Source organism: Notamacropus eugenii, chromosome 2 (genome assembly GCF_028372415.1).
Source record: "Notamacropus eugenii isolate mMacEug1 chromosome 2, mMacEug1.pri_v2, whole genome shotgun sequence".
In the NCBI taxonomy this organism is placed as follows: domain Eukaryota; kingdom Metazoa; phylum Chordata; class Mammalia; order Diprotodontia; family Macropodidae; genus Notamacropus; species Notamacropus eugenii.
This window is the reverse complement of record NC_092873.1, coordinates 343,497,546-343,521,312: the sequence shown is the minus strand read 5'-3', so window position 1 is coordinate 343,521,312 and position 23,767 is coordinate 343,497,546. Positions and strand designations below refer to the sequence as shown.

The following is a 23,767-nucleotide window of genomic DNA, read 5'->3' as shown; positions in this document are numbered from 1 at the left end:
TCAGTTTCTTTATCTTGTCTAACTGCTACAGCCAACATTTCTAGTACCATAATGAATAATAGTGGTGATAATGGACATCCTTGTTTCACCCCTGATCTTATTGGAAATGCATCTAGCTTATCCAAACCATTGCACATAATGCTTGCTAAAGGTTTTAGGTAGATACTGCTTATTATTTTATGGAAAGTTCCCTTTATTCCTCTGTTCTCCAGTGTTTTCAGTAGGAATGGGTGTTGTATTTTGTCAAAAGCCTTTTCTGCATCTATTGAAATAATCATGTGGTTTTTGTTAGCTTTGTTGTTGATGTGATCGATAATGCTAATAGTTTTCCTAATATTGAACCAGCCCTGTAATCCTGGTATGAATCCTACCTGATCATAATGTATTAATCTCGTGATAAGATGCTGTATTCATTTTGCTAAAATCTTATTTAAAATATTTGCATCTATATTCATTAGAGAAATTGGTCTATAATTTTCTTTCTCTGTTTTGTCTCTTCCAGTTTAGGTATCAAAACCATATTTGTATCATAGAAAGAATTTGGGAAGAGTCCTTCCTCCCCAATTTTCAAAAATAGTCTACATAGTATTGAAATTAACTTTTCTTTAAATGTTTGATAGAATTCACTTGTAAATCCATCTGGCCGTGGAGATTTTTTCCTAGGGAGTTCATTGATGGCTTGTTCAATTTCTTTTTCTGAGATGGGGTTGTTTCCCTCTTCTGTTAATCTGGGCAATTTGTATTTTTTAAAATACTCATCCATCTCATTTAGATTATTGAATTTGTGGGCATAAAGTTGGACAAAGTAATTTCTAATTATTGTTTTAATTTCCTCCTCGTTGGAGGTGAGTTCACCCCTTTCATTTTAAATATTAGTAATCTGATTTTCTTCTTTGTTTTTTTAAATCAAATTGACCAAAGGTTTATCAATTTTATTAGTTTTTTCATAAAACCAACTATTGGTTTTATTTATTAATTCAACTGTTTTCGTAATTTCAATTTTGTTAATCTCTCCTTTGGTTTTTAGTATTTCTAATTTGGTATTTACTTGGGGATTTTCACTTTGTTCTTTTTCAAGCTTTTTCAGCTGCATGCCCAAGTCACTGATCTCCTCTTTCTCTATTTTATTTATGTAGGCATTCAAAAACATAAAACTTCCCCTAAGAACTGCTTCTGCAGTATCCCGTAAGATTTGGTAGGTTTGTCTCATTACTGTCATTCTCTTGAATGAAGTTGTTGATTGCTTCTATGATTTCTTCTTTAAACCACTCCTTCTTTAGGATTAGATTATTTAGTTTCCAATTGATTTTTGGTTTATCTTTCCATGGCCTTTTATTACATATAATTTTTATTGCATTATGATCTGGGAAGGATGCATTGATTATCTCTGCCTTTCTGCACTGGATTGTGAGGTTTTTATGTCCTAGTACATGGTCAGTTTTTGTGAATGTGCCATGTACTGCTGAGGAAAAGGTATACTCCTTTCTATTCCCACTCAATTTTCTCCAGAGATCTATCATATCTACCTTATCCAGAGTTTTATTTACCTCCTTAACCTCTTTCTTGTTTATTTTGAGGTTAGATTTATCAAGTTCAGAGAGGGGGAGGTTGAGGTCCCCCACTAGTATAGTTGTGCTGTCAATTTCTTCCTTCAGCTCCCCCAACCTTGGAGCATATATGTTTAGTAATGATATTGCTTCATTGTCTATGGTGCCTTTTAGCAGGATATAGTTTCCATCCTTATCTCTTTTGATTAGATCTATTTGCTTTTGCTTTGTTTGAGATTAGGATTGCTACTTCTGCTTTTCTTACATCAGCTGAAGCACAATATATTCTGCTCCAACCTTTGACCTTTATCCTGTGTGTATCCCCCCATTTCAAATGTGTTTCTTGTAAACAACATATTGTTGGATTATGGCTTTTAATTCATTCTCTATCCATCTCCGTTTTATGGGAGAGTTCATTCCATTCACATTCACAGTTATGATTACAATCTGTGTATTTCCCTCCATCTTCTTTCCCACCTTTTGTGCTTTCAGCTCTCCTGTTTCCCTTCCCCTCCTCAATAGTATTCACTTTTCACCACCTCCTCCTGCAGCCTTCCCTTCCTTCTTTTAGCCCCCTTCCCTTTTAGTCCCCTTTACCCTTATTGCTTCTTCCCTCCCTTTTAGCCTCCCTCCCCTTTCTTCCCCCTTCCCCTCCTACTACCTATAGAGCTAGTTAGGATTATCTACTTAAGTTTATCGTTCCCTCCTTGAAACAAATCAGATGAGAGTACCTCTCAAACAATGCTCATCTCCCTCCCCTCTTTCCCTCTACTATAATTTTGTACTTCTTCCTATGATGTAATTTACCATTTTCTGCTCCTTCCTTTTCACACCTCCTGTTGCAATTCCTTCACATACTTAAATCATATTTTTAACATGACATCATTTACTTTATACCCGTTCCCTCTATGTATATCTCTTTTATATTTCATAATGGATGCACAATTCTCAAGATTAACAGGTATCACCTTCCCTTATAGGGAGGTAAACAGTCTGCTCAAATTGAGTAACAAGTTTGTTTCCCCCCCCACCCCATTTACCTTTTTATGATTATCTTGAGACCTGCACTTGAAGATCGAATTGTATTAAGTTCTGGCGTTTTTGTCAGGAAGGTCTGGGAATCCCTTACTTCATTGAATGACCTTCTCCTTGCGTTTAATGTTATGCTGAACTTTGCTGGGTAGTTAATCCTTGGTTGTAGTTCTGACTCCTTTGCCTTACAGAATACTGGATTCCAATTCCTTCGATCTTTTAATGTACAAGCTACAAGGTCCTGTGTGATCCTGACTGTAGCTCCTTGATATCGGAATTGTTTCTTTCTGGCTGCCTGTAGTATTTTCTCCATCACTTGATAGTTCTGGAATTTGGCAACGATATTTCTTGGGGTTTTGAGTTTGGGATCCCTTTTGGGAGGTGAACGGTGGATTCTTTCAATGACTATTTTGCCCTCTGAATCTAGCACTTCTGGGCAGTTTTCCTTGATGCTTTCCTGGAAGATATTGTCCAGACTCTTTTTTTTCATCATGGCTTTCTGGCAGGCCAATAATTCTTAAATTTTCTCTCCTGGATCTATTTTCCAGGTCAGTTGTTTTTCCAATTATATATTTTACGTTTTCTTCTACCTTTTCATTCTTTAGATTTTGTTTGACTGATTCTTGCTGTCTCACTGAGTCATTAGTTTCTACTTGCCCAATTTTAATCTTTATCAAATTGTTTTCTTCAGTTAACTTTTGTATCCCCTTTTCCATCTGTCCAATTTTTACTTTTAAGGAGTTATTTTCTCCAGTTAATTTTTGTACTTCCTTTTCCATTTGTCCAATTTTCCCAGTTAGGTTTTGTGTTTCCTTTTCCATTTGACCAACTGTTCCTTTTAGGGAGTTATTTTCTCCAATTAATTTTTGAACTTCCTTTTCCATTTGTTCAATTTTCCTTTTCAAAGAGATGTTCTCATCAGTGAATTCGTTTTTTATAATTTTAAAATCATCGGCCAGTTTTTCTACTATTTCCTTCTTCAGCTGTTCCAGGAGAGTTGTTTGTGCCTGTGAGCAGTTCATAGTCCCTTCTGAAGTTTCAGACGGAAGTACAGTCTCAGCTCTGACCTCTTTGGTATTTGTGTTTTGGTCCTTATCCCCACAGAAAGATTCTAAGGTTTTTTTGCACTTATTTTGCTTTTTTTGTATTCATGATATTGATTGTGTGTTGTGGCTTCTGGTTCTTTCAGTTAGAAACTGCAGAACTTGGTGTTGAGCTGACTTGTGTGAAAAAGCTAAGAGCAGGTTTTTGTTTTGTGTTTCCCCATCAGCCCTGGGATTAGCTTGTTAAGTGTGGGGGAGGAGTGGTCTGGTCATGGGAGATCTCCTCAGCTGAACTGAGGCAAAGGCAAGCTCAGGGGATGGTGATCCCAGCTGCCCTATTGTCCTCCTGTTTCCCCTGGAGTGCTGAGGCAACCCTCGATGCTCATGTGGGTTCCCACCCCTCCTGGGGCTCCTCTCCTGGCGCTGAGGCTTGCCTGGGTCCTAGTGCGAGTTTTCTCTGCCCTGGGTTCTCTATCCTTCCGGTTTGCCTCTGCCACAGTAGGAGGAATCCCCCTTAGCTATTTTCCCAGCCTCTGGTGTTATGAGACTATTTGCCCCCTCTGCTGTTCCCTCTGATCCAGGACTTTTCTGGGGAAATATTTTATGGTTCTTTCATGGTCATCAAGAGGAGAGGAGAGAGCATTTACTGATCACTCTGCCATCCTAGCTCCCGGAAGTTCAAGTAGGTGACTTACCGATGTTTAATCTGCAGGCTGAAAGTCTCAGGAACTGCTGCGCTGATATCTGGCGCTCAGTGGCTCTCACTGGCTCGGGTCTGCTGGTTCTGCCTGCTGCTCTCAGGTTTCCTTGGGCCCTTCCACTCTGCTGCGCTGGCTGCCCTGTGCACTGTGGGCACACCCCCGTGGAACAGATCCTTCCCGTGGACCTTTCAGTCTGTCCTGGGCTCCAAATCTGCCACAGTCTGCCTCCCACTGGATTCCGCACCTCCAAAATTTGGTCAGATTTTCCTTTCAGAGGTATCCAAAGGAGTTTGTCCAAGAGCCAAGATGGCATTCCGCCCCCCAAATCCCCTGCTTTCTTAATAAATTCCAGTGGCTCCCTATTACCTCCAGCATCAGATAAACACTGTTTATCACTTAAAGCTCTGCAGAACCCAGTCCATTTCTACCTTTCCAGTCTTCTCACACATTATTCCCCTCCACAGACTCTGAAATTCAGCCATACTGGCCTTTCTATTTTTCATGTAACTTCTCCATCACCAGTCTCCACACCTTTGCACTGGTTCTTTCCTTATGCCTAGAATGCATTTCCTCCTTACCTTTCCTCAAAGAATTCCCTAATTTCTTTCAAGATTCAAGTCAGATTTCACCTTCTCCCTGAAGTCTTTCTGGGTCTGTGCCCTTCCCACCTCCAACCTCCTCTCAAGCTTCTATGACACTTGCAAAGCTACCCTGCATTCATTGTGTACATGTTATTTATATGTTTATAAAAATGTGTGCTGTTGCCTCAAATAAAATGGGAGCTGAGGATTAGGACAGCAAGTGGGAATTGAGTGAACCCCACAGACTCCATCTTGTGACTTAATTCTGGAGCTAGCTCACTACCTTTCCAATTCAATGATGGGTCTAGACCAACTTCTGTATTGTGAGAAAACTTTATTCAACTGTGGGAATTGTGAGAAAACATTATTGCACTGTTTAAACCCAGCCTGCATGGCTCTACCTGCTGCTTAGAGACTCAATCAAGAAACTAGGTTATGCTGACCAGAAACCCAGTCAGATCCAAAGATTGATGCAAATAGTTTTTTCACAGTTATACAACTCAACAACCTACACATCTTTTCCAAAAACTGGCCCTGTGCTGTTCAATCAGTTATTGTTTCTTTGTTCCTTGGATGAACACCCAAACTTGAGGAGAGTGGGATACCTCTTTTTCTGATTTCAGGGAGCTACACCTGTTCACTCTCTCCCCCACCCCCAACTTAGAAAGTCCCTAATCTTTGTTCCAATTCGAAATCTGATTACCTAATTTTATATCCTAGTTAATTGTTTTCTTTTAATTAATTGCTTTTATTTGATTAACTAGGCAACTAGGTGGTAGAGTGGATAGAGTGCTCATCCTAGAGTCAGGAAGACTCATCTTCCTAAATTCAAATCTGGCCTTGGAGACTTACTAGCTCTGTGACCCTGGACAAGTCACTTCACCCCTGTTTACCTCAGTTTCCTGATCTATAAAATGAGCCAGAGAAGGAAAGAGTAAACCATTCTTCCAGTATTTTTGCCAAGAAAACCCCAAATGGGGTCACAAAGAGTCAGACACAGCTGAAATGACTCCATAGCAAAATATTTCCCTCCACTCCCTCATAGAATATAAGCACCTTGAGGTCAGGGACTAGGTTGCTTTCTTTTTTAAATCTATATATCCCTAAACTTCTGTCCTAGCACTGTGCCTAGCATATAGGAGACCCTAATTAAATACAAACTGAATGAATGAAAAGGCAAACAGTCAAACCCAAATTTTCTAAGTTTACTGAGGGGTGGGGTGGAGGTAGGGGACTAGGAGGGGGAGAAAACTTCACAGAGGGTTACCTCCAGTTCTATCGATTAGTGAATAAATACAATGAGCAATGCTGGTCACCCAGGCACGAGAGACATCTTTTTTTTATATACTTCAACAATCATGTTTTGAACACTTCATGGATCTGGGAGTTCAAACTCCCCTCCAATGAAACAGGCCAGAATTCCCTTTAATCTCTAATTTAGCAGCAGCAGAAATCAGCAGTATTAGGGAGGGAGAGAGTGAAGGAAGAAGAAAATTTGGAACTTAAAGTTTTAAAAAAAAATCCAACAAATGTTAAAAGTTGTTTTTTCATGTAATTGGGGGAAAAAATAAAATATTAAATCATAAATAACAATTAGCAGTACAGCAAGAATTGCTGGGGTCCAAAAGATATCACCTTGGAGCCAATCTAGTAATGAGCCTTTCCTAAATTCACTAGGCTGGTCCTCAGGTGAGTCCTCAACTGGACAGCAGGTACCAGGGCTTGTGTTTCCTCAGTTTTTCATAAGAGAAGTCACCGACATCTTTACACCACCATAAGGTGTCAGATTTGGAGGGAGATCAACAATCACATCTCTCTCCAATCTAATGAGAGCTCCTTGCATGCAGGGACTATATCCCCAGGACTTAGCACAGCATCTGGCACAGAGTGTGTGTTTAATAAGTATTTATTATGTTGAATACAATTAAACAAATCCCCTTGTCACCATCAAACGAGTTGGGCCTAGATGATCTCTAATGTTTCTTCCTACTCTAACATTCTAGAATTATAAATATCTACTTTGCATCATGCCCAAAGCTGTACATAAAAAAAGAGAAGTAGCAGCTACCACTTCTGCCTTCCAAGAGAACACAATTCTGTTTAGGAGTTGACAACTACATGTGCCACTACTAAGTGGCACTCAAACTTTGACTCATGCCACTGCAGACCTGCACAGGGTCACTCCTTCTTAGGCAGCCTGTTTGCCCACCCACCACCTTATCAGGGGTTCACCTGATTTAGTAAGGACACAAAGAGAATAGATTTAGGTCTTGTGCAGCTCAGAATTCCTAAACTCAGGCAATCTACCAGCTTCAGTCTCTAGGCATGTGCCACCTGAAATTTCCTTCCTTCCTTCCTTTCTTCCCTCCCTCCTTCCCTCTCAGAGCCAATTGGAGTAAAGTGACTTGCCCAGGGTCAAACAGCTAGTAAGCATCTGAGGCCACATTTGAACTCAGGTCCTCTTGACTCCAACACCAGTGCTCTATCCATCTTCCTTCCTTCCTTTCTTTTTTTTTTTTTAATTAAATTTATTTATTTAACTTTTAACATTCATTTTCACAAAATTTTGGGTTACAAATTTTCTCCCCTTTTGTCCCCTCCCCCCCCAAACACCAAGCATTCTAATTGCCCCTATGACCAATCTGCTCTCTCTTTTATCATCCCTCTCTGCCCTTGTCTCCATCTTCTCTTTTGTCCTGTAGGGCCAGATAGCTTTCTATACCCCTTTACCTGTATTTCTTATTTCCTAGTGGCAAGAACATTACTCGACAGTTGATCCTAACACTTTGAGTTCCAACTTCTTTACCTCCCTCCCTCTCCACCCCTTCCCTTTGGAAGGCAAGCAATTCAATATAGGCCAAATCTGTGTAGTTTTGCAAATGACTTCCATAATAGTTGTGTTGTATAGGACTAACTATATTTCCCTCCATCCTATCCTGTCCCCCATTATTTCTATTCTCTTTTGATCCTATCCCTCCCCATGAGTGTCGACCTCGAATTGCACTCTCCTCCCCATGCCCTCCCTTCTATCATCCCCCCCACCCTGCTTGTCCCCTTATCCCCCACTTTCCTGTATTGTGAGATAGGTTTTCCTACCAAAATGAGTGTGCATTTTATTCGTTCCTTTAGTGGAATGTGATGAGAGTAGACTTCATGTTTTTCTCTCACCTCCCCTCATTATCCCTCCACTAATGAGTCTTTTGCTTGCCTCTTTTATGAGAGATAATTTGCCCCATTCAATTTCTCCCTTTCTCCTCCCAATATATTTCTCTCTCACTGCTTGATTTCATTTTTTTTTTTAAGATATGATCCCATCCTCTTCAATTCACTCTGTGCACTGTCTCTATGTATGTGTGCGTGTGTGCATGTGTGTATGTGTGTAATCCCACCCAGTACCCAGATACTGAAATGTTTCAAGAGTTACAAATATTGTCTTTCCATGTAGGAATGTAAACAGTTCAGCTTTAGTAAGTCCCTTATGACTTCTCTTTGCCTTTTCATGGTACTCTTCATTCTTGTGTTTGAAAGTCAAATTTTCTTTTCAGCTCTGGTCTTTTCATCAAGAATACTTGAAAATCCTCTATTTCATTGAAAGACCAATTTTTCCCCTGAAGTATTATACTCAGTTTTGCTGGGTAGGTGATTCTTCCTTCCTTTCTTCCTTCCTTCCTTCCTTCCTTCCTTCTTTCCTTCCTTCATCCTTTCCTCCCTTCTTTCTTCCTTCCTCCCTCCTTCTCCCTTCCTTCCTTCCTTCCCTCTATATCTCAATAAAATTAGTTTTCTCTGTAACAGCATGTGCTCTGTTTTGTTCCCTTCACACCATTACCCTGAGAAGAGGTCCACAGGCTGCTAGACTGAACTCCTAGAGAACAAGGGCCATTGTTACCTTTCTTTGTATCCTTAGCACTTAGCACAATACCTGGCACACAGTAGGTACTTAATAAATTCCTGCTAACTAACCAGACTGCCAAAGGGGTCCAGGATACAAACAAAGGTTCAGAATCCCTTCTTTAAGAGAATCCTTCCCATATTCAAGGACCAGCAAAGCAAAGAACAGGCCTTTCTCACAACCCACTAATAAAACATCCTTTTCCATTCTTCAACAGCAACAAAAAGGAAGCAAATTATTTCTCTGGTGCATGAGCCAGGAATCAGGAGGTAAATGTGAGAAAGGGAAAGCTCAGAAAAATCCTTTCAAGGAGAAAAGAGATAAAGAATTTTGATAATAATCATAAATCACATTTACATAGCCCCTTAAAGTTTACAAAACACTTTAGATGTTATCTCATTTTATCTTCAAAATACCCATAGGAGGTTTTTATTCTCATCTCTATTTCACAGATGAGGTTAAGTGACTTGCCCAGCGTCACCCAGCTATTAGATGTCTGAGATGGGATTTGAACTCAGGTCTTCCTGACTCCAAGTCTAGCACTTACTCACTGCATCACCTTCCTCAGCCTCCCTCCCTTTGGCTGAAATCACATGACAAGGACAAGAAAGATCCTTCTTCCCTTCAGTATCTCTCCATAGTTATATACTGAATATATGAAAGGCAACCAAGACACATTAGGAATCACATCTACCACAACAAGAGGAAGGGTTGAGAACACTGACAAGTTGGAAGGTGTCCAGGGAAGGGCAGCCAGAATGTTGGGGAAGGGGGTGGGGAAGGGCTTAAACTCTTATGAGGAACAGTGGAAGGAACTGAAGATTTTTAGCTTGTTTTCCTTGGCTGGAGGAAGGAGGAGTAGGAGCAGAGCAAGAGCTGCTGAGAGGCAGAGCACAACTCAGCTGGAGGGGGAAAAAGGCATCCTGGGGGAGAGCTGTCCAGAAGGTCACTCATCAAGAGCAGAGGACTTCCAAATGAAGCCAGAGGGCCACTTTCTGGGGATGTTGGAGGGAGATTCGTGCTTCTGATGGGGGTTGGATGAGATGACCTCTCTTCGGTCCTTTCCAACCCTGTGATTCTACAACAATAAGATTGTACGAGAATTCATCCTGAGAGAATGGGTCAAAGTTCATCTCTTTTTTGGATCATTATGACTGGAATCCTCTTCTTCAAAAGTCTGCCCCTTAAAGTGACAGGGCCCACACAATTTCCTACATTTCCAACTCAATCCAAGAAACATTTATAAGTTGCCCACTATGTTTAAGGCATTGTGATACAAAGACCAAAAAACAGAAGGAAAAGAAACCTAGTCCTTACCTTCTAAAAACATTATACCCTTACCCCAATATCTTCTAAAGGACTCAATCTTTGATCCTAGTCTTTTCTCTTACACTGTACAGCCTTAGTTTTCTTTGTATCTTCATCACTTAGCACATAGTAGGCACTTAATAAATGCTTGTTGACTGACTGCCTAGATAACTGTGTAGGACATCCAGGCCACTCAAAACACAGAAATTCCGAACCAAAGATTATTTTACTTCACATGAGTGGAGATTCTCAAAGAGGTTTGAAAAGAGAAAATTAATGATTAGGCCAGAAGAACAGAGCTCACTGCTGTCTGACTCCTAAGATAAATCAGGTGAGGATATGTCTTCCATTAATCATCTGGGGCCCTTTTATGCCAAACATAAAATGTTTGGATGCTGGAAAACAGCTTTCCTTTGGGGAAAAAAAAAGATTTCATACAGTTCTGAATCTCCCCTCTTTCTAAATCACCAAATTTATCTACATATTAATCAAGGGACAGCAAAGATATTCCAGACTGACTAGGTGGGGCGGAGACATTAAGGCAGCAATGAACAAAATGAACAACTTTATTTTATTATTGCCAGTAAAGGAAGCCTTCTGTCAGGCCCAACAGTAATCAAAGTCTTTTAACTTCCCAACCCAAGCAGTCATCACACATAAAGGGCACTCTGGTATTTCCTCAGTTAACTAATAACAGCACTTACTGGGCAGCTAGATGGCACAATGGATAGAGTGCCAGGCCTGAAATCTGAAAAACCTGAGGTCAAATCTGGCCTCAAACACTCAGTAGCTGTGTGATCTTGGATAAGTCACTTAACCCTGCTTGCCTCCGTTTCCTCATCTGTAAAATGAGTTGGGGAAGGACATGACAAGCTATTCCAGTAACTGCCAATAAACCCCATACTGGGTCATCAAGAATTGGACATGACTGAAATAAGTGAACAATAACAAGAAAAATTTCTTTAGTTACATAAATAACAGCCTCCCAAAATGGATATAATGCTTTAAGTTTGCAAAACAATTTATATGTTATCTAATTTGATCCTCACTACAAACCAGTGAAGCAGGCTCTATTACTGTCCCTCCTTTACAAATGAGCAAACTGAAACTCAGAGAGAATATATAACTTGCTCACAATCACCCAGGTATTAAGTGTCAAAGGCAGGATTGGAACCCAAGCCCTCCTGACTTCAGGTCCAGTACTCTTTCCTGCATATTCAGTGACTGCTCAGAAAGAGTGCAGTGAGATTTAAGAATTCATATTTAGTTTCCAAAAAACAATTAAACCAAAGCTCCATAGTAGAGGGAACCCGCCACTGTTGTTGAAAGTGACCTCCAATTGTGAGAAAGGAAATACATCTGATTGACAGATAAAAGTATGTGCTAGAGAGACTTCTCTGTGGCTTTCTTTGTATACCCAATGATGAACACAGTGTTCGCTACCATAGTCAGAGCTTAATAAATGCTTGTTGACTGTTTAACTAAAGGGAAAAACTGTCAACTTGGAGACTCAAGAATAAAACCCACAGCATCAGTTTTTGAGAATCATTAAATTGACTCTCTATGCTCTGACTACTCTAGAGTGTGTTCCAGTGAGTTGGAGCAAGATCTGTTGTTCAGTCATGTGCGACTCTCCATGACCCCATCTGGGGTTTTCTTGGCAGAGGTACTGGAATAATTTCCCATTTCCTTCTCCAGCTCATTTTCCAAATGAGGAAACTGAGGCAAACAGGGTTAAGTGACTTGCCCAGGGTCACACAGCTAGTAATTGCCTGAGGCCAGATTTGAATTCAGGTGTTCCTATAACTCCAGTCCAGAAGCTCTATCCATTGCACTGTCCAGCTACCCTGAGTTGGAACATTAGCACTCCCTGTAGTCTTCAGTTTCAGAGTCTCAAGGGGCACAGGCATCCATATCCATTTTCAAGACAAGGGCTTCCTGAAGAGATGTTTTGAAGCAGCAGTTTAAACACCTTCCAATTCTGATGCACTCGTTAAAATTTGAGTTTGGCTTCTGTTATTATCCCAGTACCATTCAAGAAAGTGAAAACATACAAAGGAACTGGAGTTGCTAGGAAGGGTCAGCCTGGCCCCCAGAGGGCAGAACCAGGAGCAACAGGTGGAAGGCGTAGAGGTACCTTTCAGCTCCATAGCACAACAAGCCCCTCAGAGCTAAGTAAGAAATGCTGCCTCTTCTGCTACATATCACAGACCTGACACATTCTACTCCAAGCAGACATCTCAGTCTAAAAATGCTCCCTGCTTTTAAAAGCAAATTTTATGAGATTTACAGCTTCATTGCTTGGAAAGGCTACACCAAGTAGGTTCAAAATACTAAGAAATACACATCAGCATAGCCACATCCGGGACACAACCTGGGTTAAGTGTGGTTAAAACCAACTGGCATACTCAGCTTCTTCTCCTAGAAAAAATGAAATCAGGAATAAGTGAAACCTTCACTCATGTCAATGGGCCTTAATTAGGTTTCTCAAATTCTTCCTTTAAGAGGCAAGCTCTGGAATCTCAAAGAAAGAAAATTACTATGTTGAGCTGAGTATAGTAAACAAGAGGAGACACAAGGGCAGTGCGCAAGGTATTTGGGTGAATAATAGTATGCCTTGCACTGGGGAAGATGTTTGTAGTAGTTTCTTTAAAAACTGCAGCTTTTTGTTGGACGAACAGAGAAGGTGCTGGGAGAAAATGTCGACGTTAGAGAGATTTTCTCCCTGTAAAATACTAATACAGAACTGTGGATGTACTTTTTTAAAAATGTGATGACTGTTTGGTATGAAAAAATGGGTTTACTCTCCTCTGGCTGGTTCCCAAGCTTCCCCCTAGTTTCTGGAGGAACCAACCTTCAGATGAATTCTGGAGGAATTCATCAGTATAAGTATATGTGTATATATACACACACACACACACACACACACACACACACACACACATACATACATATATATACATATACATTTTATATATATATATATATATACACACATATCCGCATATAATCTACCTCTATAGATTCCTTTCCTTTTTCCAACTTATTTTCATCCTTTATGGATAGAACACCCTGGCTTAGGCCTAAAGAAAAGAAGAAACCCTATGTGTTGTTTTTCTCTCCTCCACGGCTTTCTCACTGTGTGAAATTTATTTGGCCAGAGAACACTTTGAAATATTCTGATGGAAGACCTGGGCTCAAGACTCCCTTCTGAAACATACCACCTGCATGGCCCAGGCAAATCACTGAACATCTCAGTGTTTCAATTTGCTAAAATCTTAAATTTCAAAGAAGGTACCAGTTGTATTGGTAGAGGGCAGGTTCTCGTAGGAAACTCTAAAAATCACAGATCTGATCAAATTTAAAAAAAAAAAAAAGATGTCCCCATGTCACTCTTTTGGGCATGATTTTCAACCTTTTGCAGAGAAAGAAAATCAAAAGAAGTAAATCCAGTATAGTTGGACTACTGTCAAAAGGTTTTCATGTCTAACGAAGAGCACATGTTAACACAATTCAGAACTCAGAGGCTGCTCACACCACTGTGATATAAGTGAGGTCTGTGCACAGCCTTTCCCTGGGCACTCATCCTTAAGAATATTTGCAATTTTTATTAATTAGTAACTTGTTTACTAATTTAGTTTACTAGTTAGTAACTTGTTTTAATTTAGTAACTTGTTTAGTTTACTAATAGGAACTTGTTACTAAGATTAGTAACTTTGTTTACTAGGACCACCGAGACCACCTAAGACCACCAGCATCATGAAGCAAGAGATCAGGCAAGTCCCTCTTTCATCAGACATATGGGTGGCAACTGGGATGGTCAGCAACTTTTTGAAGTTTGTAAATGTTTTTCTTCTGAGAATGCCAATAAGGACATTTATTTTTTTTTTTTTTATAAAAGAACACTCTCTGTGCTTAAAAAGGTAAGTAGTCAGAGATCAGAGCTGGGGAGGGAAAGAACAAAAGAACAGCCTGAATGGACCACTGCCTGGGGCCAAGATTGGGGAATATTCTGAAAGCCCCTAAACCTAGGCCTGGCATGACTTTTCTTAGGAAAACAACTCCATGGATCGAATATAATTCTCCCATTTCTCTGAAACATCTCTAAATGTCACCACAGTTATACGGATAGGTTTAAAAGACGGAAAATTAAAGAAAGCTAAGTTAAACACAACAAGCTCTATTTTACTTTTGATCCTTCAGTCAACTGCTTTTTTCCCCCCCTTATCTTTTTCTTTTCCATTAAAAGGAATGGTTCTTTGCACTAGGGGATGAGGAGACATATTTGGAAATGAAGGTTGTATAAAAACTGACAAGATCAACAAAAATTTTAAAAGAAAACAAAACAATTTGGAATGATGCAAGAAATGTCATTGAACTGTTCCTATCCTTTTTGACCCTGGCATTATTACTAGGCATATGCCCGAGAAGGTCCTATAGGTAGCAAGGCATTTACAGCAACATTCTTGTGATAGCAAAAAAAATCTCTGGAAACAAAAATGGGAGCCCATTGACTGGGGAATGGTTGAAGGAATAGTGGTACATTAATATTATTGAATATCGTTGCACTGACATTTTCAAAAGCTTGGGAAAGGAAGTGAAAAAGAACAACGTCAGCAGAACTAAGAGCACAACATATACCATGACCACAACAATGTAAAAGAAAACAGTGCTAAAAGAAACAGGAGTTCAGGTCATTGTAATGGCCAACCTTGCCTTGGGAGGACTGACGGAACATACCTCCTCTTTGGAGAGAGGTGGCAGACTACAGGTATGAAATGAGGCACACAATGTCAAACGTGGTCCATGTGTTTGTTTTACTTAAGTATATACAAGGAGAACAAGAAAGGAAGGAAATAAAGTAGAAATGAAGAGAAAAAGGAAGGATGTAGGAAGGAAGGAAATAAGTATTATGCTATGTGCCAAATGGGCATCTAAGTGGTGTAATGGATACAGCACCAGGAATCAGGAAGACCTGAGTTTAAATTCAGCCTCAGACACTTACTGGACAAGTCACTTAGCCCTGTTTGCCTCAGTTTTCTCATCTGTAAAATAAGCTGGAGAAGGAAATGGCAAACCACTCCAGTATCTCTGCCAAGAAAACCCAAAACAGGGTCATGAACAAAACCTACGTGCCAGGCATTGTGCTAAGTGCTTTACAAATATTATCTCATTTTGACTTCACAAAATTTTGAGAGATAGGTGGTATTATGATCCGCGTTCCCCCCCCCCACACACACACCCAAAAAAGCTGTTTTGACAGATAAATGGAGATTAAGCCACTCAGAGCAAGTCAAGATGATGATTCAAAAGGAATTCGAGAGACAGACAAGTCTCTTGTTGAGGGTCACCCAGCTAATAAGTCTGTGAAATGATAACACTATAAAGGGCAAAAAAAAAAAGCAGGAATAAAATATATTTTAAAAAATTAAAAGGGGCAGAGCAAGATGGTGGAATAACAGCACGCACTTTCTAAAGTGCTGCCGCCAAGCCCAGTCAAATACCTGTAAAAAACAGTTCTAAACAAATTCTGGAGCTGCAGAACCCACAGAATGATGGAATGAAGCAAATCTAGCCCAAGACAGCCTGGAAGGTTGCTGGGAAGTGTCTATCACACCACACTGGGAGCAGAGTGCAGTCCAGTGGAGGCCACAAGTGCACAGCAGGGAACTGAGCAGGCCTTGGGGAGACATTCAGTCTCACCAGTCTCTCACACCTGTGGTGGTTTTCAGACTCCATGACCCCAAAACGCTGAGGACAAATTGGAAGGTCAGTGGGAAAAGCCTGTGGGATCAGTGCAGGAGAGTGGAAATGATCCAACCCCCGCCCCAGGGTAGCAGAGCGGGGAGGGGTTGGAGGAGCTCACAGAGCCACAGCAGCAGCAGGGGCAGAGGCATGACTGTTTCTGGAGCTCTAGGCCCACAGACTGTTGGGGGATCGAGCGGCTGACAGTATGCCTCACCAACCCCACTGGAAGCAGAGATCTGCCTTGACAAAGAGCTCAAAAGTCAGGCAAATGGCTGAGGAAATGAGTAAAAACCGTAAAAAGAATCAGATTATAGAATCCTACTTTGGTGACAAGGAAGACCAAAGCATGAAAACAGAAGACAACAAAGTGAAAGCTCCTCCATTCAAAGCCTCCAAGAAAAATATGAATTGGTCTCAGGTCATGGAGGAGCTCAAAAAGGAATTTTAAAATCAAGTAAGAGAAGTAGAGCAAAAATTGGGAAGAGAAATGAGAGTGATGCAAGAAAATCATGAAAAAGGAGTCAACAGCTTGCTAAAGGAGACCCAAAAAATGCTGAAGAAAATAACACTTTAAAAAATAGACTAACCCAAATGGCAAAAGAGATCCAAAAAGCCAATGAGGAGAAGAATGCCCTAAAAAGCAAAACTGGCCAGATGGAAAAAGAGATCTAAAAGCTTACTGAAGAAAATAATTCCTTAAAGATTAGAATGGAGCAGATGGAAGCTAATGACTTTACGAAAAATCAAGAAATTATAAAACAAAACCAAAGGAATGAAAAAATAGAAGACAATGTGAAACATCTCACTGGAAAAACAAGTGACCTGGAAAATAGATCCAGGAGAGACAATTTAAAAATTATGGGACTACCTGAAAGCCATGATCAAAAGAAGAGCCTAGACATCATCTTTCATGAAATTATCATGGAAAACTGCCCTGACATTCTAGAACTAGAACTAGAAGATCACCTCCTGAAAGAGACCCGAAAAGAAAAACTCCTAGGAATATTGTAGCCAAATTTCAGAGTTCCTAGGTCAAGGAGAAAATATTGCAAGCAACCAGAAAGAAATAATTCAATTGTGGAAATACAGTCAGGATAACACAAGATCTAGCAGCTTCTACATTAAGGGACTGAAGGGCTTGGAACATGATATTCCAGAAGTTCAAGGAGCTAGGATTAAAACCAAGAATCACCTACCCAGCAAAACTGAGTATATTACTACAGGGGAAAAAAATGATCATTCAATGAAATAGAGGACTTTCAAGCATTCCTGATGAAAAGACCAGAGCTGAATAGAAAATGTGACTTTCAAACACAAGAATCAAGAGAAACATGAAAAAGTAAACAGGAAACAGAAATCATAAGGGACTTACTAAAGTTGAACTGTTTACATTCCTACATGAAAACACAATATTTGTAACTCTTGAAACTTTTCTCAGTATTTGGGTAGTTGGAGGGATTGTATACATATAGACAGAGGACACAGGGTGAGTTGAAGAGGAAGGGATGATACCTAAAAAAATAAAATTAAGGGGTGAGAGAAGAATATATTGGGATGGGGCAAATTATCTCTCATAAGAGAGGAAAGAAAAAGCTTTTTAAATGGAGGGGAAAGTGGGAAGGTGAGAGGGAAAAAGTGAAGCATACTCTCATCACATTTGGCTTAAGGAGGGAATAACATGTTCACTCAATTTGGTGTGAAAATCTATCTTACACTACAGGAAAGTAGGGGAGAAGGGGATAAGTGGGGTGTGAGGGGGGATGGTAGAAGGGAGGGCAAATAGGAGGAGGGGGTAATTAGAAGTAAATACTTTTGGGGAAAGACAAGGTCAAAAGAGAATAGAATAAATGAGGGGCAGGATAGGAAGGAGGAAAATATAGTTAGTCTTTTACAACCTGACTTTTATGGAAGTCTTTTGTATAACTACACATGTATAACCTGTATTGAATTGCTTGCCTTCTCAGTGGCGATGGGCAGGGAGGGAGGGAGAGAAGTTGGAACTCAAAGTTTTAAAAATGAATGTTAAAAATTGTTTTTACATGCAACCGGGGAAATAAGAAATAGAGGTAATGAGGTATAGAATCTATCTGGCCCTACAAGAAAATAGAGGAGATGGGAATGAGAGAAGGGAGGAATGTGATAGAAGGGAGGGCAGATAGGGGGAAGTGGTAATCAGAATGTATGGCGTCTTGGGGTGGGGGAAGGGGAGAGATGGGGAGAAAATTTGGAACTCAAAATCTTGTAGAAATGAACGTGGAAAACTAAAAATAAATAAACAAATTTTTTGAAAAAAAAATTAAAAGCACTTTTATAAAATCTAACTAGACAAACCTATTATTTTAAAAAGCCACAGTAGTAGTTACACAAACACAAAGGTTAGACAGAAGCAAACAGAATCAATCGCATTCTAAATATGCTATGCATACAATTTTGCATGCACCAGACAGTGATTAAACCAAAGCTGACTACTGTTAAATCATCTTCAGTACTTTTCCATCTCCTGACCACCATTCCCTTTCTCCTTTATGAAGCATCTTTGGTTTACCACTGTTTACTTTTTTCCCAGCAGTCCAACAAAATGCCCATCTCATCCCAGGGACGAACTCCAAATTACCTTCTTTCAAAGTCCATTTCGTTGAGCCCGTTCTCTTGCTCACCGCATGCAGACTTCCATCCAAAGTCGAAACAAACAGCAGGGTCTCAGGAAGGGTCACAGTGCTGGTACTTCCAAAACTCTGAAAGGGCAGGGAGAAAACATTTCATAAGCCCCCTTCTTCATTTTGACTCATCACAAAGTCACAGCCTCTTCCCCACCCCCACCCCCAACTTCCAATGTTAAAGCTAAAAGCTGGCCAGTTTAATGATAGACAAACTCCTTTCTACAACACTTAGCATGATTCCTGGCACATAGTCGGTGCTTAATAAATGTTCAGTGACTGACAGGGGAAGGAAGAACCTTTCAAGCACTCCATGAAGATATGAAATTGGGTTCACGAAGTGGTGCCACTAGAGTGGGGAAACTGAGGCAGTCACTGGTTAACAACCACTGGAACAGAAGGGGGAAAAGGGTTCTAAGTTTCTCTCATTTTCCCCTTGCCTTTATTTATGTGTTACCTCCTTAGCTAAAAGGGAATCATCTTGCAGTGGCCACAGAATTCAAGAATCTATTCATTTAGCAAGTATTTGCTAGAAACCTACTCTCTGTAAAGCATTTTGCTAAGCTCTGAACCATAGCCTTAAAAACCAGGAAGGGGAGGTGAGAGGGAAGGGAATAAGCATTTATTTAGCAACTACTGTATTCCAGGTCTCAGTGCTTTCCAAATATTATCTCATTTAATCCAAAGCCCCTTGTTATTATTCCGATTTTACAGGTGAGAAAACTGAGGCAAACAGAAGTTAAGTGACTTGCCCAGGGTTACACAGCTAATAAGTGTCTGAAGCTGGATTTGAACTCAGGTCTTCCTGACTCCAAGCCCAGCACTCTATCGAGTACACAGTCTAGCTGCCTCAGCTGCCTAGCTGTCTCAGAAATATGAGTTTAAATGTATGGAATCAAATACATAAGCTTACAAAGGAAATAAGTTACATCTAAATAACAGTCAATGTACAGTATATCTGCACATACTAGAGATAGTAGGATGGAAATTTTTATTTCAAAGTAAAATTATAATACATATTTGTAATTATTTTTTAATGTTTTTTAAAAATGTTTTTAAAAGTACAGTTGCAAAGGACCTATGAAGGAAGATGCTATCCTTCTCCAGAGGAAAAAACTGATAAATAAAAATGTGCATAGATATAGTGTGCATGTGCACACGCACACACACACACACACACACACATCTGTGTCAAACAATGGCTTTCTCTAGTGTGGGTAGGGAGGGAGAGTGACAATTTGGAACTTAAAATATAACAAAAAACAAGTTAAATTTTAAAAAATAAATTTGCACAAATAGGTGAAGTTATGGCAAATTATAGTAAAATTGTAAAAATAAAAAAGTATTTTTCAATTCTTTTTAAAACTCTTATGAAAAACTGAGACAACTGACCTACTTGGACCTTCTAATACTGTCTCTTATGTGCAAGTTAAGTATTTTGCACAGAGGGCATGCTACTGTGAGGGGATGCTACATAGAGAAGTCCCTTCAACACCCAGGCCCAAGTTTTCCTTCTCCATGGAGCCTAAACTAATCCTCCTTCCACCGTCTAAATCTTGATGGTTTCAAGTGATCTCTCCAGCCTTGAAAACCTCATAGCTCTTTGTTTTACAGTTAATAGTTAATACATGTCTTCTCTTCTCATTAGCCTGTAAGATCTGCGTCTGATTTCATCTTTCCATCTCCCCTAGGGCCTGGCACAGTACCAACACAGAGAAGGTGCTTAATATACATTTAATTTGAATCTAGACCTAAGAATAAATGAGCTTTCAACATCCACCTACAACATTTTAATTAATTAGAAGCTACTAAACGGTCTCATCACAAGTCAAAACCTAAAAATGGTCTGTCATTTAAAAATGGCACCTGCATCGTGCTACTGTTTGTGAGAAAACAAGAAACCCCTGCTTAGACTGAGAGATTCTGAAACCCCAGGCTGATCAATTATCTATGGTTGGCTGGTGAAATGAAATGAAACAATCATCCCTTTAGCTAAGGTGGTTTTCTCAACTGTCAAAATAAAAAAAAAAGCTGTTTCGACAGATAAATACAGATTAAGCAACTCAGAGCAAACCGAGATGATGATTCAACACGATGTCCTTGGTGACATTGTAAACCACATCACAACTGGCAGCTTCTCTTATCCTTTTAACCTTTTCCAGTGTTTCAGAACCTGGGAAGGTACAAAGAATTAAGAGGCAGCACTAGAAGGTCAGTACGACATTTTCTGTCCTTATTTAAAAAAAAAAAAAAAGGTTAAATAACCATCAGGAGGGCTGGCACAGCTAAGAAAAACGGAATATAAATGCTTGGAGGAAAAGGGATGTACCTGTTTGACCTTTCAGGTGTGGATCAATGTACTTAACTGACTTGGAGTGATATAGAGACATGAACACAAGATATGAAATCCAAGGACCCAAGTTCAAATCTGGATTTCTATTACTACTACCACATGTGTGTCCTGGAACTTCTCTATAAAATGAGTGGTTTGGACTAGGTGACTGATGTCTAAGCTTCCTGCTAAGTCTTGGTTCTATGACGTATCTATGGCTCATTTTTCATGCAACAGATTATATTGCTTTACCATAAAATATGACTTCAGTCATTGACTTTGGTAGATAATATTGCTCTCCCACTGACACTGACATAGCAACCAATCAATAACATTTTTGAAGCACCTAATATGTGCCAGATACTGAATTAACATATATGTAAATGCAAGTAACAAATAATTAGAACATTCTGACCGTAAATCTTTTGATAGCTAGAAGTCTGGATTCTGATTCATCCTCTTCAACAGACAGCGGCATGTGAGGAGTTGCCAATCCTGCCACGTTGGGTAGTAGTTTCTGGGAGATAGCTATGGTATCACTATGACAGATGTAGGAGGGAAAGTAGGGGAAAGGTAGGGCTAGGAAAACAGGCTTAGTCTAAAATTTCCCCAAGAGAAAAAACTTAAGAGTCTTCAAGGAAGTGAGGGCATCACCACATTAGCGTTCCCTCTTACCAAATGAATGTGGTATAATGGAAAGAGGACGTTTAAAGTCCGGGCACCTGAGTTCACTTACTATCTACCATTACTACTCCTACTAGACCTTAATTTCTAAGTTCCCATCTGTAAAATGAGGAAGTAAGCCCAAATGGCCTTCAAGGGCAATTCTAGTGCTAAACTTATGAGCCTATGGATGGATACCTGCTCAAAAGGCCTAAGGCAAAACCCACCAAATTGACTCAAACATTAGAGGTATAGAGGATGGTGCCTAGGGTCAGGATCAGAGATGAAGGGGATGGATGATTCCACAAGACACTAGTGCTAAAGGGACAGGCAAATGACCTCCATAGTATCAGAAGAGAAGAAAACTCTACTTACTCTAGCAAATTCTGAAAAGCTACCAGGCAAGAGGGTGTAATGGAAAGAATATCAAATTTGGAATCAAGGGACTCAGACTCAAGTGCAAGATTGATTACTTACTAGCTATGTGATCCCAGGGCAATTATTTTAACCTTTCTGAACCTCAGTTTTTCTCATCTGTCAAATGAATATACTACCACTTGCCCTGGGACACTATGAAGACAGCTCTTTGTGAACTTTAAAAGAGCTCCATAAAAGATAGCCATTAATTACCACCACTATTTTTGTACAAACATCCTACTGACTTCAAATACACGGTTGGTTTCTAGAGGGTTTACTCTAGGTATAGTCTAGTGCTTAGTATAGCAGCACATAGTAGGTGCTTCATGTTTATTGAATGACTTCCAGTGACTTTACCATCTCATTTCATTTACCCTTTTAATTTAGATTTCATTAAACAATCTTTGAGGTAATTGAAAACTACTCCCCTCTACCACTACCCAGTCATCACCCTCAGTAGAATGAAATTTGCTTGAGAATAGGGATTATTTAGTTTTTTTTGGATCCTTAGTACCTACCATAGTACCTGTCATACATTAGGAGCACAATAAATGCTTGTTGCATTCTATTCCCTTACAGTGATGATTAAATGATAAGGCACGGTAAGTTTACCTATTCTCTGGTATTCTTAGTTAATCTCATCATCTACTAGTTTACTCTTATAGCCTGCTGAAAACCAGTAAAGGAAAAAAAAAAATCCATGACCCCATAATCCTATGAATATTTCCTAAAAGGAGCTCAATGATGATTCGGTGAGAAGAGACATGAATTTAAATGTGGCCTCCAACACTAGCTGTGGGACCCTGGGTGAATCACGTGACTGTTTTGCGCCTCAGTTCCCTCATTTGTAAAACAGGGATAATAATAGCGTCTACCTTCCAGAGCTGCTGTAACAATAAAATGAGATAAATTTGTAAAATGCATTGCAAACCTTAAAGTGCTACATAAATAATGGCTATTATTGTTATGTCATTGTCTCTGTAAAAATTTTTTTCTAAGAAAAAACCAAAGCTGGCATTTTAAAACATTAAGATGGGAAGTAATGAATCAGGACGAGCAGCTTGGTGGTGTAGTGGATAGAGTGCTGGACCTGCCGTCAGAAAGACTCATCTTCCTGAGTTCAAATCCGGCCTCAGACACTTACAAGCTGCATGACCCTGGGCAAAATATTTAACCCTGTTTGCCTCAGTTTCCTCATCTATAACATGAGTTAGAGAAGGAAATGGCAAGCCACTCCAGCGTCTTCGGCAAGAAAACACCACACGGGGTCGTGAAGAGTGAGACATGACTAAACAACGAAAACAAAATGAATTGGGACCTAATGAAAAACAAGGAAACACATAAAATCCCAAACTAACAACTGAGGTCTATCATTTTAAAAAAAATTAGAAACACCTCCCCCAAGTCACTAGAGAAGTCTCAAGACTGCAGGTGCACAATATTTCATACTTTGGCCAATGCAGTTGTTGTACGGGTTGGTTTTGCTTATTTGTTACAATAGAGTTGGGAGAGGGGGTGGAATATCTGAAAAATAGCTATCATGTAAAAAAAAAAAGGCATGAATTAAACTTTTTTTTTTTTAAGGAAAGAACATTGGACTGGGAGGAGGACCAGGAGAGTTTTATTATTCCACTTCCCCTCTCTAAGCCTGTTTCTTTCTTTTTTTATCTTTTTTTTTGGTAAAATGCAAGAGATATCTTAGATGGCTCCTAAGGTCCTTTTCCAGCTCTAAAAAAATCCTGTGATTCTGGGACTTCCCAATGCTCTCAGAATAGTGCCACTTAGTCTACTAGTGAAATGTGTGGCTTACACAGAATAAGCCTGGCTAAAGCACACCCATGTGATTAAA

At 39.8% G+C, this 23,767-nt stretch overlaps 1 protein-coding gene across 4 annotated transcripts in view; it reads right to left on the bottom strand.

Annotated features, from left to right (window-relative positions):
* Positions 1-23,767, bottom strand: part of ERN1 (endoplasmic reticulum to nucleus signaling 1) — a 127,944-nt gene that overhangs the window by 73,551 nt on the left and 30,626 nt on the right. For 2 of the 4 annotated variants that reach the window (XM_072645820.1, XM_072645819.1), the window contains exon 2: positions 18,464-18,584. In XM_072645820.1, the coding sequence (XP_072501921.1) occupies positions 18,464-18,584 (121 nt within the window). Of the gene's footprint in view, positions 1-4,317; positions 4,695-18,463; positions 18,585-23,767 lie in introns of those variants that run through there. The other 2 variants (XM_072645822.1, XM_072645818.1) reach the window with 2 other exon arrangements.